The sequence below is a fragment of the Pseudophryne corroboree genome, chromosome 3 (assembly GCF_028390025.1).
Source record: "Pseudophryne corroboree isolate aPseCor3 chromosome 3, aPseCor3.hap2, whole genome shotgun sequence".
NCBI classification, from domain to species: domain Eukaryota; kingdom Metazoa; phylum Chordata; class Amphibia; order Anura; family Myobatrachidae; genus Pseudophryne; species Pseudophryne corroboree.
Window position 1 is genome coordinate 118,653,004 of NC_086446.1, and position 19,099 is coordinate 118,672,102.

Consider the following 19,099-nt stretch of genomic DNA (forward strand, 5'->3'; position numbering starts at 1 on the left):
TGAATTCGGGTGATTTTTTCAAAAAACCCTCAAAAACAGCTTAAATAATAGAATTTGGGGGTAATTTTGATCGTATTGTATTATTAACCTCAATAACCATAACTTCCACTCATTTCCAGTCTATTCTGAACACCTCACACCTCACAATGGGGGTAATTCCAAGTTGATCGCAGCAGGAAATTTTGTTAGCAGTTGGGCAAAACCATGTGCACTGCAGGGGAGGCAGATTTAACATGTGCAGAGAGAGTTAGATTTGGGTGTGGTGTGTTCAATCTGCAATATAATTTGCAGTGTAAAAATAAAGCAGCCAGTATTTACCCTGCACAGAAATAAAATAACCCACCCAAATCTAACTCTCTCTGCACATGTTATATCTGCCTCCCCTGCATTGCACATGGTTTTGCCCAACTGCTGACAAAATTCCTGCTGCGATCAACTTGGAATTATCCCCAATATTATTTTTAGTTCTAAAATTTGCACCGAGGTCGCTGGATGACTAAGCTAAGCGACCCAAGTGGGCGGCACAAACACCTCCTGGCCCATCTAGGAATGGCACTGCAGTGTCAAACAGGATGGCACTTAAAAAAATAGTCCCCAAACAGCACATGATGCAAAGATAAATAAAAAAAGAGAGGTGCAAGATGGAATTGTCCTTGGGCCCTCCCACCCACCCTTATGTTGTATAAACAGGACATGCACACTTTAACAAACCAGTCATTTCAGCGACAGGGTCTGCCACACGACTGTGGCTGAAATGATTGGTTGGTTAGAGCCCCCACCAAAAAAGAAGCAGTCAATCTCTCCTTGCACAAACTGGCTCTACAGAGGCAAGATGTCCACCTCATCCTCATCCCCCGATTCCTCACCCCTTTCACTGTGTACATCCTCCTCCTCAGAGTATTAATTCGTCCCCACTGGAATCCACCATCACAGGTCCCTGTGTACTTTTTGGAGGCAATTGCTGGTAAATGTCTCCAAGAAGGAATTTATTATAATTCATTTTGATAAACATCATCATCTCCACATTTTCTGGAAGTAACCTCCTACGCCGATCGCTGACAAGGTGACCGGCTGCACTAAACACTCTTTTGGAGTACACACTGGAGGGGGGCAACTTAGGTAAAATAAAGCCAGTTTGTGCAAAGGCCTCCAGATTGCCTCTTTGTCCTGCCAGTATACGTACGGACTGTCTGATATGCCTACAGTAATGCTGCCACTCATATAATCCTCCACCGTTCTTTCAATGGTGACAGAATCATATGCAGTGACAGTAGACGACATGTCAGTAATCGTTGGCAGGTCCTTCAGTCCGGACCAGATGTCAGCACTTGCTCCTGACTGCCCTGCATCACCGCCAGCGGGTGGTTTTGGAAATTTTATCCTTTTCCTGGCAGCTCCAGTGGCGGTAGAAAATGAAGGAGGAGCTGTTGGTGGGTCACGTTCTGCTTGACTTGACAGTTGTCTCACCAGCAGGTCTTTGAACATCTGCAGACTTGTGTCTGCCGGAAAGAGAGATACAACGTAGGCTTTAAACCTAGGATCGAGCACGGTGGCCAAAATGTAGTGCTCTGATTTCAACAAATTGACTACCCGTGAATCCTGGTTAAGCGAATGAAGTGCTCCATCCACAAGTCCCACATGCCAAGCAGAATCGCTCAGTTTTAGCTCCTCCTTCAATCTCTCCAGCTGCTTCTGCAAATGCCTGATGAGGGGAATGACCTGACTTAGGCTGGCAGTGTCTGAACTGACTTCACGTGTGGCAAGTTCAAAGGGTTGGAGAACCTTGCACAACATGGAAATTATTCTCCACTGCGCTTGAGTCAGGTGCATTCTCCCTCCTTTGCCTATATCGTAGGCAGATGTATAGGCTTGAATGGCCTTTTGCTGCTCCTCCATCCTCTGAAGCATATAGAGGGTTGACTTCCACCTCGTTACCACCTCTTGCTTCAGCTGACGGCAGGGCATGTTCATGAGTGTTTGCTGGCGCTCCAGTCTTCGGCACGTGGTGGCTGAATGCCGAAAGTGGCCCGCTATTTTTCGGGCCACCGACAGCATCTCCTGCATGCCCCTGTAGTTTTTCTGAAAATTCTGCACCACCAAATTAATTGTATGTGCAAAACATGGGACGTGCTGGAATTTGCCCACATGTAATGCACGCACAATATTAGTGGCGTTGTCCGATATCACAAATCCCCAGGAGAGTCCAATTGGAGTAAGCCAATCTGCGATGATGTTCCTCAGTTTCTGTAAGAGGTTGTCAGCTGTGTGCCTCTTATGGAAAGCGGTGATACAAAGCGTAGCCTGCATTGGCGTTTGCGAGATGCTGCTACTGGTGGCACCACCACTGTTGTTGCTGCGGGAGGCAATACATCTACCCAGTGGGCTGTCACAGTCATATAGTCCTGAGTCTGCCCTGCTCCACTTGTCCACATGTCCGTGGTTAAGTGGACAGTGGGTTCAACTGCATTTTGTAGGACACTGGTGACTCTTTTTCTGACATCTTTGTACATTCTCGGTATCGCCTGCCTAGAGAAATGGAACCTAGATGGGATTTAGTACCGGGGACACACTACCTCAAGCAATTCTCTATCTCCCTGTGAACTAACGGTGGATACCGGACGCACGTCTAACACCAACATAGTTATCAAGGCCTGAGTTATCCGCGTTGCAACAGGATGACTGCTGTGATATTTCATCTTCCTCGCAAAGGACTGTTGGACAGTCAATTGCTTACTGGAAGTAGTACAAGTGGTCTTCCGACTTCCCTTCTGGGATGAAGATTGACTCCCAGCAGCAACAACAGCAGCGCCAGTAGCAACAGCAGCAGTAGGCGTTACACTCAAGGATCCATTGGAGGAATCCCAGTTAGGAGAGGACTTGTCAGACTTGCCAGTGACATGCTAAAACTTTTTTGTGCACACACAGGCGCTCGGCAGGGCCCTATAAAAATTGACACTCCTACGTGCGTCTGTGCACGAGCAATATTCCAGGTGCAACAGTTATTTCATAAATCAATTATGTATTCATCAGCAGGTATCCCAATCTTTAAATACCTGAAAGCTATACTGATCACCAGGTAATTGAAATAAGCTGCTCCCACTTGATAGCCTAAGGTTAAACTATACTCATATCGCAAATATATATTTTAAGAGAGCGCAAATTTATGTGCTCTCTTAAAATATATATTTGCCAGTGACATGGCCTGCATTACTATTGGTGTTCCTGGCTAAGGAGGAAATTGACATTGAGGGAGTTGGTGGTGTGGTTTGCAGGAGCTTGGGTACAAGAGGAAGAAGGGATTTAGTTGTCAGTGGACTGCTTCCACTGTCACCCAAAGTTTTTGAACTTGTCAATGACTTCTGATGAATGCGCTCCAGGTGACGTAAAAGGGAGGATGTTCCTAGGTGGTTAACGTCCTTACCCCTACTTATTACAACTTGACAAAGGCAACACACGGCTTGACACCAGTTGTCCGCATTTCTGTTGAAATAATTTCACACCGAAGAGGTGATTTTTTTGGTATTTTGACCAGGCATGTCAATGGCCTTAATCATCCCACGGACAACAGGTGTCTCCCTGGGTGCCTGACTTAAACAAACCACCTCACCATCAGAATGCTCCACGTCAATTTCCTCCTCAGCGCCAGCAACACCCATATCCTCACCCTGGTGTACTTCAACACTGACATCTTCAATTTGAATATCAGGAACTGGACTGTGGGTGCTCCGTCCAGCACTTGCAGGGGGCGTGCAAATGGTGGAAGGAGCCACCTCTTCCCGTCCAGTGTTGGGAAGGTCAGGCATCGCACCCGCCGACACATTTGGACTTTCCTTGGGGATTTGTGAATTAGAACGTACAATTCTTTGCTGTGCTTTTGCCAGCTTAACTCTTTTCATTTTTCTAGCGGGAGGATGAGTGCTTCCATCCTCATGTGAAGCTGACCCACTAGTCATGAGGAACATAGGAGAGGGCCTTAGCCATTCCTTGCCACTCCGTGTTGTAAATGGCATTTTGGCAAGTTTACGCTTCTCCTCAGACGATTTAAATTTAGATTTTTGGGTCATTTTACTGAACTTTTGCTTTTTGGATTTTACATGCTTTCTACTATGACATTGGGCATCGGCCTTGGCAGACGACGTTGATGGCATTTCATCGTCTCTGCCATGACTAGTGGCAGCAGCTTCAGCACTAGGTGGAAGTGGATCTTGATCTTTCCCTATTTTACCCTCCACATTTTTGTTCTCCATTTTTTAATGTGTGGAATTATATGCCAGTAATATATCTGGAATTAGACAGCGGTAATGTCTGGAATTAGATACCACTAGATAGATACCAGATATCACTGTGACTGTCATGATGATGACCTATGCACAGTGACAGGACACTACCACAGCACCCTACAGCAGCAAGATGCAGCACAAGACACTGGACTAGCATATTAGTAATGTACTGTAGTATTACTGAGTACCACAATGCAGCACAAGGCAATGAGCAGTGGTACTGAGCACCGATGATGATACTACTGAGAACTGACACTGAGCAGCAAGATGCAGCACAAGACACTGGACTAGTATATTAGTAATCTACTGTAGTATTACTGAGCACCACAATGCAGCACAAGACAATGAGCAGTGGTACTGAGCACTGATGAGGATACTACTGAGAACTGACACTGAGCAGCAATATGCAGCACAAGACACTGGACTAGTATATTAGTAATGTACTGTAGTATTACTGAGCACCACAATGCAGCACAAGACAATGAGCAGTGGTACTGAGCACTGATGATGATACTACTGAGAACTGACACTGAGCAGCAATATGCAGCACAAGACACTGGACTAGTATATTAGTAATGTACTGTAGTATTACTGAGCACCACAATGCAGCACAAGACAATGAGCAGTGATACTGAGCACTGATGAGGATACTACAAAGAACTGACACTGAGCAGCAAGATGCAGCACAAGACACTGGACTAGTCTATTAGTAATGTACTGTAGTATTACTGAACACCACAATGCAGCACAAGACAATGAGCAGTGATACTGAGCACTGATGATGATACTACTGAGAACTGACACTGAGCAGCAAGATGCAGCACAAGAGACACACTACTAGTATTACTGAGCAGCAATAAGTAAGCACTGATATTGAGATTTGCCACTGAAAGAACATAGCCACGTCCTCTCTGCTCTCTCTACAATGCACGAGTGAAAATGGCGGTGACGAGCGGCTTTTTATATGGAATCCAAATCTCGCGAGAATCCGACAGCGGGATGATGACGTTTTCCTTCGTTCGGGTTTTCAGAGTCAGGCAGGAACAACCGAGCCTGCCTCGGACCCGTGTAAACCACGTGGAGTTCGGGGGGGTTCGGTTTATCTCTAATATATATATATTAGTGATGTGCACCGGACATTTTTCGGGTTTTGTGTTTTGGTTTTGGATTCGGTTCCGCGGCCGTGTTTTGGATTCGGACGCGTTTTGGCAAAACCTCACCGAAAATTTTTTGTCGGATTCGGGTGTGTTTTGGATTCGGGTGTTTTTTACAAAAAACCCTAAAAAACAGCTTAAATCATAGAATTTGGGGGTCATTTTGATCCCATAGTATTATTAACCTCAATAACCATAATTTCCACTCATTTCCAGTCTATTCTGAACACCTCACACCTCACAATATTATTTTTAGTCCTAAAATTTGCACCGAGGTCGCTGGATGGCTAAGCTAAGCGACACAAGTGGCCGACACAAACACCTGGCCCATCTAGGAGTGGCACTGCAGTGTCAGGCAGCATGGCACTTCCAAAAAATAGTCCCCAAACAGCACATGATGCAAAGAAAAAAAGAGGTGCACCAAGGTCGCTGTGTGACTAAGCTAAGCGACACAAGTGGCCGACACAAACACCTGGCCCATCTAGGAGTGGCACTGCAGTGTCAGGCAGGATGGCACTTCAAAAAAATTGTCCCCAAACAGCACATGATGCAAAGAAAAAAAGAGGCGCACCAAGGTCGCTGTGTGACTAAGCTAAGCGACACAAGTGGCCGACACAAACACCCGGCCCATCTAGGAGTGGCACTGCAGTGTCAGGCAGGATGGCACTTCAAAAAAATTGTCCCCAAACAGCACATGATGCAAAGAAAAATTAAAGAAAAAAGAGGTGCAAGATGGAATTGTCCTTGGGCCCTCCCACCCACCCTTATGTTGTATAAACAGGACATGCACACTTTAACGAACCCATCATTTCAGCGACAGGGTCTGCCACACGACTGTGACTGAAATGACTGGTTGGTTTGGGCCCCCACCAAAAAAAGAAGCAATCAATCTCTCATTGCACAAACTGGCTCTACAGAGGCAAGATGTCCACCTCATCATCATCCTCCGATTCCTCACCCCTTTCACTGTGTACATCCCCCTCCTCACAGATTATTAATTCGTCCCCACTGAAATCCACCATCACAGGTCCCTGTGTACTTTGTGGAGGCAATTGCTGCTGGTGAATGTCTCCACGGAGGAATTGATTATAATTCATTTTGATGAACATCATCTTCTCCACATTTTCTGGAAGTAACCTCGTACGCCGATTGCTGACAAGATGAGCGGCTGCACTAAACACTCTTTCGGAGTACACACTGGAGGGAGGGCAACTTAGGTAGAATAAAGCCAGTTTGTGCAAGGGCCTCCAAATTGCCTCTTTTTCCTGCCAGTATACGTACGGACTGTCTGACGTGCCTACTTGGATGCGGGCACTCATATAATCCTCCACCATTCTTTCAATGGTGAGAGAATCATATGAAGTGACAGTATACGACATGTCAGTAATCGTTGGCAGGTCCTTCAGTCCGGACCAGATGTCAGCACTCGCTCCAGACTGCCCTGCATCACCGCCAGCGGGTGGGCTCGGAATTCTTAGCCTTTTCCTCGCACCCCCAGTTGCGGGAGAATGTGAAGGAGGAGATGTTGACGGGTCACGTTCCGCTTGACTTGACAATTTTCTCACCAGCAGGTCTTTGAACCACTGCAGACTTGTGTCTGCTGGAAAGAGAGATACAACGTAGGTTTTAAATCTAGGATCGAGCACGGTGGCCAAAATGTAGTGCTCTGATTTCAACAGATTGACCACCCGTGAATCCTGGTTAAGCGAATTAAGGGCTCCATCCACAAGTCCCACATGTCTAGCGGAATCGCTCTGTTTTAGCTCCTCCTTCAATGTCTCCAGCTTCTTCTGCAAAAGCCTGATGAGGGGAATAACCTGACTCAGGCTGGCAGTGTCTGAACTGACTTCACGTGTGGCAAGTTCAAAGGGTTGCAGAACCTTGCACAACGTTGAAATCATTCTCCACTGCGCTTGAGTCAGGTGCATTCCCCCTCCTTTGCCTATATCGTGGCCAGATGTATAGGCTTGAATGGCCTTTTGCTGCTCCTCCATCCTCTGAAGCATATAGAGGGTTGAATTCCACCTCGTTACCACCTCTTGCTTCAGATGATGGCAGGGCAGGTTCAGGAATGTTTGGTGGTGCTCCAGTCTTCTGTACGCGGTGCCTGAATGCCGAAAGTGGCCCGCAATTCTTCGGGCTACCGACAGCATCTCTTGCACGCCCCTGTCGTTTTTTAAATAATTCTGCACCACCAAATTCAATGTATGTGCAAAACATGGGACGTGCTGGAATTTGCCCAGATGTAATGCACGCACAATACTGCTGGCGTTGTCCGATGTCACAAATCCCCAGGAGAGTCCAATTGGGGTAAGCCATTCTGCGATGATCTTCCTCAGTTTCCGTAAGAGGTTGTCAGCTGTGTGCCTCTTCTGGAAGGCGGTGATACAAAGCGTAGCCTGCCTAGGAACGAGATGCTGCTACTGGTGCCGCCGCTGCTGTTCTTGCTGCGGGAGGCAATACATCTACCCAGTGGGCTGTCACAGTCATATAGTCCTGAGTCTGCCCTGCTCCACTTGTCCACATGTCCGTGGTTAAGTGGACATTGGGTACAACTGCATTTTTTAGGACACTGGTGACTCTTTTTCTGAGGTCTGTGTACATTTTCGGTATCGCCTGCCTAGAGAAATGGAACCTAGATGGTATTTGGTACCGGGGACACAGTACCTCAATCAAGTCTCTAGTTGCCTCTGAATTAATGGTGGATACCGGAACCACGTTTCTCACCGCCCAGGCTGCCAAGGCCTGAGTTATCTGCTTTGCAGCAGGATGACTGCTGTGATATTTCATCTTCCTCACAAAGGACTGTTGGACAGTCAATTGCTTACTGGAAGTAGTACAAGTGGTCTTCCGACTTCCCCTCTGGGATGACGATCGACTCCCAGCAGCTACAACAGCATTGCCAGCAGCAGTAGGCGTTACACTCAAGGATGCATCGGAGGAATCCCAGGCAGGAGAGGACTCGTCAGACTTGCCAGTGACATGGCCTGCAGGACTATTGGCTTTCCTGGGTAAGGAGGAAATTGACACTGAGGGAGTTGGTGGTGTGGTTTGCAGGAGCTTGGTTACAAGAGGAAGGGATTTAGTGGTCAGTGGACTGCTTCCGCTGTCACCCAAAGTTTTTGAACTTGTCACTGACTTATGATGAATGCGCTGCAGGTGACGTATAAGGGAGGATGTTCTGAGGTGGTTAACGTCCTTACCCCTACTTATTACAGCTTGACAAAGGCAACACACAGCTTGACACCTGTTGTCCGCATTTGTGTTGAAATAATTCCACACCGAAGAGCTGATTTTTTTTGTATTTTGACCAGGCATGTCAATGGCCATATTCGTCCCACGGACAACAGGTGTCTCCCCGGGTGCCTGACTTAAACAAACCACCTCACCATCAGAATCCTCCTTGTCAATTTCCTCCCAAGCGCCAGCAACACCCATATCCTCATCCTGGTGTACTTCAACAGTGACATCTTCAGTTTGACTATCAGGAACTGGACTGCGGGTGCTCCTTCCAGCACTTGCAGGGGGCGTGAAAATGGTGGAAGGCGCAAGCTCTTCCCGTCCAGTGTTGGGAAGGTCAGGCAGTTCTTTGCTGTGCTTTTGCCAGCTTAAGTCTTTTCGTTTTTCTAGCGACAATATGAGCGCTTCCATCCTCATGTGAATCTGAACCACTAGCCATGAACATAGGCCAGGGCCTCAGCCGTTCCTTGCCACTCCGTGTCGTAAATGGCATATTGGCAAGTTTACGCTTCTCCTCAGACGCTTTTAATTTTGATTTTTGGGTCATTTTACTGAACTTTTGTTTTTTGGATTTTACATGCTCTCTACTATGACATTGGGCATCGGCCTTGGCAGACGACGTTGATGGCATTTCATCGTCTCGGCCATGACTAGTGGCAGCAGCTTCAGCACGAGGTGGAAGTGGATCTTGATCTTTCCCTATTTTACCCTCCACATTTTTGTTCTCCATTTTTTAATGTGTGGAATTATATGCCAGTATCAATAGCAATGGCCTACTACTATATATACTGCGCACAGCTGAAATGCACCACAGGTATAGAATGTAGATGGATAGTATACTTGACGACACAGAGGTAGGTACAGCAGTGGCCTTCCATACCGTACTGCTATATATACTGGTAGTCACTGTGTCAGCAAACTGCACAACTGAAATGCACCACAGGTATAGAATCTAGATGGATAGTATACTTGACGACACAGAGGTAGGTACAGCAGTGGCTTTCCGTACCGTACTGCTATATATACTGGTGGTCACTGTGTCAGCAAACTGCAAAACTAAAATGCACCACAGGTATAGAATGTAGATGGATAGTATACTTGACGACACAGAGGTAGGTACAGCAGTGGCATTCCGTACCGTACTGCTATATATGCTGGTGGTCACTGTGTCAGCAAACTGCAAAACTTCAATGCACCACAGGTATAGAATGTAGATGGAAATGTAGATGTAAATTTTCAGGGAGGTTTTGCCAAAACGCGTCCGAATCCAAAACACGGCCGCGGAACCGAAACCAAAACACAAAACCCGAAAAATGTCCGGTGCACATCACTACTATCAAGATACTTTAGGGCTGAGTCTACACTTTATTTTGGCAATTAACTGTATATGCAAAAGCTAAATGTAGGTTGTTTAATATCTGAAAATGTAAACTAGCCTAAATGAAATGAGACCTATAGTACAGTATTGTATTTATCCTGATTACACATTTCTAGATATAAATCTATTTAGTAACACTGTTCTAAGAATCAAATCTTCACTAAACCATAACAACAAATGAGTGTTTTGCTATCAATATCTAACTTGCACTAGTCAGAGAAAGCTAATACCTGATGGATTTTATGGCTTTAATATAGATTTATTTACGTAAGGTTAGCAAGTAACCATTAGAGATATTGAGCCTATTTCAGCTTCTGTCGCTATAAGGTAAAAGTCCAATGTACTGATGTTCTGTACTTGCGCATGTGCAATATAGGTCCGGTGACGTCGCTAGTAAAGTGGCCACAGACATCAGGTGAATGACAATCTGCAGTCATTTGGGGACGGGATGGGGGAGACAGTGGTCTCCACTTCACAAAACGAGGCATGTTGTCTCCATTTTGTGGGAGTGCTGAGGCCATGGAGATTTCCTGGCCTCACTGACGCAGCTGCGGTGGCCAGTCTGTGTAACCTCGTGGCTTACTCAGCTAGATAATGGTGTTGCAGCTGACTCGATACTGCATCCACGGACACAGCACTGGATCACACATGCATGCAGGGTACGTCTACTTGTACCAGATGCCTCCTGCTCACTGGCGTATTTATAATTGGGTGCAGTGTCCACATCACACACTCTGCACCCATTTTCTTCAGTCCCACGACGGCAGCAGCAGCGCTGCAGAAATCACCAGAAAAATGGTGCGGCGGACATTTTCCTGGTGCTTCAATCGTGCATAGTGAGAAAGTCTTCGGGAACATGGCTGCCTGCACATGAACTCTAGAGTCTGGGACAGCACTAGTGTTCCCTAGTGACCCTAGTGCCCAGAATCTACAGAGGGGAGGGGGCCCAGATGGAGTCTGATTGTGATCCTGCTCCTCTCTTTATATGCCCCTGCTCCCGCTTCATTACCATATGAAAGCATACAGATGCATCCATGGTCATCTTACCCACGAACGGGTTGTACGTGTGGCCACATTGCGACCAGCCGTGCCCACGTGTGACCCACTCGCAGGAGCGTACGCTCCCATACAATCCTGTGGATCGTGGATGCATACACAGTGCACTGCCGTGGACATGCTAGTCGAGGCAAATGACCTGCGATTGCCACAGGTAGCGGCAAGGATGACCGTGGGCACATCTGTAGCTGCTGTTTCTACAGCCACATCTGAATCATGCCCATTGTTAGGCGTTAGCTTCTCTACATGCTGCAATTTGATTATTGATCTTATAACACCAATTAGATATTTTATTGTTTAAGTACACATGATAAATTATATATGAATCACACTACTGTATGGGCTTATCTATATCTTTATATTTGTTTGTATGTCACTTGTTACAATGTGTTTTTTTTTCTGCTTTTGCAGTTATCTGTCATTGAGAACACTTTTGTAACGTCAATGCTTCCTCCAGATTTCCCGGAAACGCCACCATTTCCACCACCGCCACCTTATACATCCCAAGGAGCATTTAAAGGGAGCACGACAATCTAGCCTAAGACTGTATCAACAAACATCAGTTTTCTTAATAACAATGCAGGTGGGGACAAAGCTCACCAATGGGGGCGCATAGGATCATTCATCAAGTGTATATAAAAATATATATATTTTTTTTAAACAAAATTGAATTTGCAATCATAAATTCATAAACACACAATTCTTCCATCTTCTGATGAAACTGTCAAATGATAATGACAGAGAAATATGTCTGGGAATAGTGCTAACCGACCTGTCACTATTTGGATGACTGCCTAAGCCACTTGAAGCCCTTATCCACAACCATGGGTCTGTGTACAGGAGCTGAGGCAGTATTAGGAGCACAGTGCATGCGGGTGAGTGCTGGAATATTGGGGGTGATTCCGAGCTGATCGTAGCCCTGCAAACTTTTGCAGGGCTACGATCATGACCATAGACCATAGACATGCGGGGGGACGGCCAGCACAGGGCTATCCCGCCCCGAATGTCAGTGCCGCCCCCTCTCCCCCGCAGAAGTGCAAAAGCATCGCACAGCGGCGATGCTTTTGTATTTTAGGAGTAGCTCCCAGCCAGCGCAGCTTTAGCGTGCTGGCCGGGTGCTAATCATCGCTCCCCGGCCCACAGCGGCTGCGTGTGACGTCACGCAGCCGCTGCGGCCCCCCGCACAGTCCGGCCACACCTACGTTGGCCGGACCGCGCCCACTAAACGGCGGCCAAACGCCGCCGTTACGCCCCAGCCCCACCCGGCGACCGCCTCTGTCTGCCGGCGCATGCGCAGTTCTGACCCGATTGCACCGCTGCGATGAACTGCAGCGTGCGATTGGGTCAGAATGACCCCCATTGCATTTTGGTGCCTGCTACAGCAGTGGTGTTTAGACCAGCACATGAAGGACAGTTTGTGAATCCTTTCCAGGATCTGCTGGCTCGCTTGCTAGACACTGCACCAATCTTGCATTGATGGAAGTCTGCTGATAACTCATGTAAGGTATCACCTGTTTGGATAATCAACCCCTGATTGAAAAGGGATTATAACATTGCACTAAAGACTCCAACACCAGTCACTGACAGGTGTCTACTGTACCTGCACCCAGGGCCGGTTCTACACCTTGTGTCGCCCAGTGCGAAAGTTTCCACTGGCGCCCCCCGCGGCAAAACAGGGGTGGCTTCATAGGGGAGGGTCGTGGTCACAGATATGCCCCCAGTAGCTGTGCCCCCAGATTTGCCCCAAGTAGTTGTGCCCCCCAGTAGATTTGCCCCCTGTAGCTGTGCCCCCAGTAGTTGTGCAACCCTGTAGATTTGCCCCAGCAGCTGTGCCCCCAGTTAATTTTCCCCAGTAGCTGTTCCCCTGCCGTTGTTCCCCTAGTAGTTGTGCCCCTTGTAGCAGTGCCCCTGTAGTAGTGCCCCATGTAGTAGTGCCCCCAGTAGCTGTGCCCCCAGTTTATTTGCCCCCTGTAGCTGTGCCCCCCTGTAGATTTGCCCCCAGCAGCTGTGCCCCCAGTTAACTTGCCCCCAGTAGCTGTTTCCCCTGTAGCAGTGCCTCCTGTAGTTGTTCATCTAGTAGTTGTGACCCTGTAGTAGTGCCCCCAGTAGCTGTGCCCCCAGTTGATTTGCCCCCTGTAGATTTGCCCTCAGTAGCTGTTTCCCCTGTAGCAGTGCCCCTGTAGTTGTTCCCCTAGTAGTTGTGCCCCCTGTAGCTGTGCCCCTTGTAGCAGTGCCCCTGTAGCAGTGCCCCTGTAGTAGTGCCCCCAGTAGCTGTGCCCCCAGTTGATTTGCCCCCAGTATGTGCCCCTTGTAGCAGTACCCCCAGTATGTGCCCCCAGTAGTTGTGCCCCTTGTAGATGTGCCCCCAGTATGTGCGCCCTGTAGCCGCTTTGAAACCTAAAAGAAAAAAAAACAATACTTACCAGCCTCGCTCCTGCTTCCGGACCGATGCTGCCGCTGCTTCTGCTGTCTCCGGGCGCCAGCTTCTCTCTATGGGAGAGACGTCATGACGTGTCTCCCATGGCAGCGCCGCATTGACACTAGAGGTCAATATTGACCTCTAGCCAGAGTCAGTGACGCCGGCTGCAGTGGGTGCACGCGGCGCTCGCTGGGGCCGGGAGCCAGGGAGTGGGGAGGGAGGTTAATAGTAGCGGCTCTTGCCACGGCGGCGCCCTCAGGGTAGCGGCGCCCCGGGCAAAAAGCCTGCTTGCCCGTGGCAAGAGCCGCTACTGCCTGCACATGATATATATTCCACTAGTACTGTGCGGCAAATGCAACGGCCTGTTGTAGAAACACTATGGACAGCGACTATTAAAACCTTCTATATCAGGCACTCCAATCTATAGTGCTTTCACTAGCCATATTAGTGATATTGGTTGCGATTATTCGTTGTACAAAGGTGCATTTTTTTTATTGCTTTACATGGAAGAATTGTGTGTTTATGAATTTATGATTGTATATTACTGTAGATTGATTTTTTGAATTACAGTACTTATTGGAGAGCTACATTTACATATTTTTAGATGGGATCATTTTAATAAGAGTGTACCCCGTGATTTTTCTTGTATGTTCTTATTAATAACAAGCACTTGATATTGTAACATTGTAAAGCATTTGTGTTCTACAATTGAATTGTGTGTGTAACAGGGAAAGCCTTGTCACCAGTCATTCTCATAAGTGGTGTCATACTCTTTACTACTGTGGACTGTATTGAAGTTCGGTACATAAGGGACGGGTGGCATAATATGGCAATACATGTAATAACCTATTGTTGGGCCTCCAACATGCTACTTGCACAGACTTGGCAAAACCCAATGATCTGTATGCAGCATAGTGAGGTTGATCACAAAGTTCCCCTTGCACTAATTATGTAGTTTCAGAATATGCTGATTCTGCAGAAACAATCTATGAGGGTAGTAGCCATAGACCCATAGGAAGCTATTTGTATGTATAGTCACTTTTTGCCACCAATAAACCAGCTCATCTGGTGACATGGATGGGTTCCATCTTAACCTGCCCTCACCATAATCACTGCCACTAGTGCCACAAATAGGGAACTTGGGTATCTTGCAATACCTACACTCCCCCTCCATTCCACTAGTGACTCATGACACGATTACATGATTATACCATGTTCATAGATATAGGTATGGTAACCAGCAAGTTTCAAGAGCCCTTGAAATCTTATATACAGATGGAGCCGTGCTCATCTGAGGCGGCTCCATCGCAAATGAGCATTACCGGCGTGACTAGGTGATCCGTCCGCCTATTCACGCTGGGAGTGCACAGAGACGCTCCCATTCAGAGCGTCTCTGGGAGCGCGGACAGAGATGATCTCCATTCAAGTGAATGGGGTGCGTCTCCGCCGCACGGGCCCTGGCAGACGGGGATGCTCTCGGCTCTAGGCGCACCAGGGCAGGCACACCTAGTCACAGATGAAGCTACGACTAGCATGGCTCCATCTGTACAGCATTTTCCATTATCATTGTCCATTTCAACACTGTGTTATGGTCAAATGTAAGAATGAACATGGTAATAGTAACTTACAGTAGGGCGTTACCAATAGAGCAGAATCTTAAAACTATCATAAGGATTACGGAACCAACAGAGTGAACCAAACACATTGATCACAAAATGTATTTGTAAACAATATTTGCAGTTTTTCCTTCAGGGATTAACACTAAAAAGATGCTTGGGGTTACTAAATTGTGAGCAAGCCACGTAAAGCTGTCTATGGGAGAAGCAGCTGGCTCTGAGATCTATATCTGCAGCCCTGAGCGTTTGTCTCTGTGACAGTACACCAATAAGCAATATTCCATAGTCATCCATTTTTTTATGTAAACCGCAAAATCCAATTCAAAGGGGCAATCAGTCTCACAGTCCAGACTAAGTTCACTTTAGTCAAACAAATATTATCTTGTAGATCCCAAATTTGTTGCTGCTTAACCTAAAGTAACACTGAATGTTTGGAAGTAACATGACCAGTGACTCTATGATATGTAGTATTTGTCTTGGTGCGCCATCTTCTGGACTGACATGTATACATCATCTTCATGAGTCAAGATAAGCTGCCTGATTAGTGATTAATTTAAACTCAGAATTTCCTGCGAAATAGATATTGAGATTATAATATATGATTGCTGTTCAGAGGTGCCATTGTCCATGCTGAAAAGCTCAATCTAATTGGTGTCTAAACTAGACTTCACATCAGTGTTTTTTATCATTGCTGTTTTTTATACTGATCTTGTAAATACTGAGAACATCATTGCCATACCGTTGCATACCATATAAGGTTATTCAAATTTCTTTGATGTTTAAGACCCCTGATGAAGTCCATTGGACGAAACGCGTTGGTTACTCACAGTTTTGAGATCATCAAACATCCATTGATTTGCTTTGGAGATGTCACTGGATTAAGAAATACCACATCAACCACACTACTCATGTTTAGAGTTTTATGTTTTTAATATTGATGAATTGTTCTTAAGCAAAATACACAGCAATTGTACAAACTGTGGTTCATTGTCAAACATATGAATAAATGGTCTTTTTACAAATTGTGGTCATAACTTGGCGATAGGAAACAGCCAATCAACTACATTATCAGATAGCTCCCCTGGGAATCCTTTTTGTGCATATATATAGTATATATATATATATTGGGCAAATTGTCTGGCACTCCCCCATGGGCTATCAGAGCGAAGCTCCTGCTCCGGTGCCCACCCTCCCAGACTGGGCAGTCTGGGTATGTATGATTTGCAAAAAACGAGGCGGCACTCAGGAGACTATGGTGAACAGGTGAACTCTGTCAAATGGAACTTTATCGACGTTTCACTGTGTGTCCTGAAGACGGGGGCTTGCACCCCGAAACGTCGACAAAGTTCCATTTGACAGAGTTCACCTGTTCACCATAGTCTCCTGAGTGCCGCCTCGTTTTTTACAAATCATATATATATATATATATATATATATACACAGAACTGTACACAGTACCAAGGAGTACATTTCTCAAAAAAAAATTCTGTGTACAGACACAACCATTACAGTAAAGGATTCATTGTAATATCTTGCTGTTTTTGGAATTTCAGAATAGCTGCAAACTCAAAACATATATCACAATTCTTCATTTAGGGGTCCTTTTATTATTAACCCGATCATTATAATTTCTTATTACCACTACTCAAAGCAATAAGAATTTATCTACCAGTGGCAAGTATTGAAGAACACATGCAGGAACAGGGCCTCCAGTAGGAGCCCATCCAGGTAATGAGTAACAATAAAGTGCTGACGATAACAATCACTTTTCTTTCCAAGGGCTGCAGCGCTACTGCTCATCTGTCGTTTGCAGACCGCACTTGCAGGAGCGGAAGAGTGCAGAAGATCCCTTTCCCAGTACTCTTTGCGGAATGTAGCCCAAAAAGCTACAAAGACTAATGATATCCTCAGCAAGAAAGCCTGTGAGGGCTGCTTTGCGGTTGAAAACATGGTATTACAGCAGATGTCTCTGTTATCTGAAGTGGTCTCCTACAGATGGAGCCTTGCTCAGCTATCCTTCTCTGCTGCACCTAGGCGCACCAAGGCTTATTAGCATAAGCCTTTCATCTATTGTTCTCAGCTGCAATACAATACAGAGAGAACAATACAGCAGGGGATTAAGTCTGACTGCCCTGGCTCAATTAATCCTATTAAAGGGATAGATAAGAAGGGCGCCATCTGTATGTATCCATTCACGGGGAATATAAATTTATAAATAAGCAGCTTAAAGCTGTAATAGTTCTGTGAACTATTTGATGCCCAGCAATATCAAACATATATGAAATTAAAAGCAGTACCAGGTAGAGCATCTCCCTGCCAACCAATGCAGTCACACACCCACAGTACAAGATGTGGATAATAGCCCTGTCCACTGAAAAGTAACACTACTGGCATACCTTCCGCCGTTGCTGAAATGGGAGTCGGGACTTCTGCGCGGTGAAGCTGCGACTGCATCTGAATAAGGGCGGGGCCTCAGGGAAAGGGAGCGTAGCTTTGTGGGGATGACGTGATTGCAAGACATGCCTCTCTATTTCATCACTGAGGGGGTCTCTGTGAGCTGCTGGCATGCCCCCAGTCCCTCTGACTCCTGAGAATATAAGTGACGGGGAGCCTCCCAACTGGCCCCCCACCGCGGAACACTTCAGCCCGTGGGTGGGATAGTGCCCAAAAACTGTGACTGCCCCACAAAAATTTGGACAGTTGGGAGGTATGCATGTAGAGCAGTTATGTTTTCAATTCTTGTTCTCAGCACATACAAAACCAAAATAGCTGTGATTGTACGAGCTATGAAACAGAATATAAAATATCTATTTATCACTTATTTCTAGGTATCTTTCATGATGGAGTTTTCAAATGATTGTTTCCATGTTTTGTATTTAAAGACAGGCGTTTCACAATTAAAAATTACCATACTTGTCTGTATTGGAAAAAAGTAAAACTGTTTAATTTATGTTATTTATTATTAACATGTCTAAATAAAAAAAATATATATAACATAATTTTTGCATTGAATGGAAATGTTTACAAACATAAAATTTTCGAGGCGTCAGATATGAGCGGTGTCCAGTGTACACCACAAAACATCTTCAGAGTCACTTGGTTGTCTAAAAGCCCATACACACTAGACGAGCCCCCGCTGATGCCGATACTGGCAGTGGCAGGGACCCGGCAGAGTGCCGACATCGGCAAGTACATACACACTTGCTGATGCCAGCAGGGAAAGGAGCGACGGCGGGGGGCGGCGGGGGTAACGACGCCCGTGGTACATCTGCAGCATGGCTGTCGTTAACGATGACCTCCCTCGTCTGTACATGTTCCGACGAGGGAGGGGGTCGTTAACGTTGCACGGGAGCATGCATCATTAACGACACTGAGTGTACACACTGAACGAGATTGTAAAAGATCTCGCTCAGAATGGCCCTCCTGAACGATATCTTTTATTTTCTCATCTAGTGTTTAGGACCTTGACTCTTTAGATCTGTACTGTAAACTTACTGTAAGTATCCAACCTGTCAATGAAATAAATGTTGACGTTAAACTGTTGCCTGGTGTAACCTTATTTATGGCTTAAATAAAGAGAATTAAAGATATCAGGACTGCCATGATTATACAGTATGTGTCACTTTTTTGGCGTGTTTGTGTGTGTGTGTGTGTGTGTGTGTGTGTGTGTGTGTGTGTGTGTGTGTGCGTGCAAAGGAAGGCTGATACTGTTTACAATAATATTCCCACACTGAAAAACACTTTGGGTAAATTTCCTGATGGTTTTGGTATTTTCGTTGTTTTTATGGTGATTTTTGAAAAAAAACATAAAAACAGCTAAAATCACAGAATTTGGGGGTAATTTTGATCCTACGGTAATATTAACCTCAATTAATTTCCACTCATTTCCAGTCTAGTCTGAACACCTCACAATATTGTTTTTAGGCCAAAAGGTTGCACCGAGGTCGCTGGATGAC

General features: G+C 46.0%; 1 protein-coding gene across 1 annotated transcript in view; it reads left to right on the forward strand.

Annotated features, from left to right (window-relative positions):
- LOC135057214 (membrane-spanning 4-domains subfamily A member 8-like) overlaps positions 1-16,122 on the forward strand; it is a 106,373-nt gene extending 90,251 nt beyond the window's left edge. The window contains exons 7-8 of the mRNA XM_063963107.1: positions 11,520-11,691; positions 15,928-16,122. Coding sequence (XP_063819177.1) covers positions 11,520-11,645 — 126 coding nt within the window. The 3' untranslated portion in view covers positions 11,646-11,691; positions 15,928-16,122. The remainder of the gene's footprint in view (positions 1-11,519; positions 11,692-15,927) is intronic.
- Positions 16,123-19,099: the final 2,977 nt, after the last annotated feature.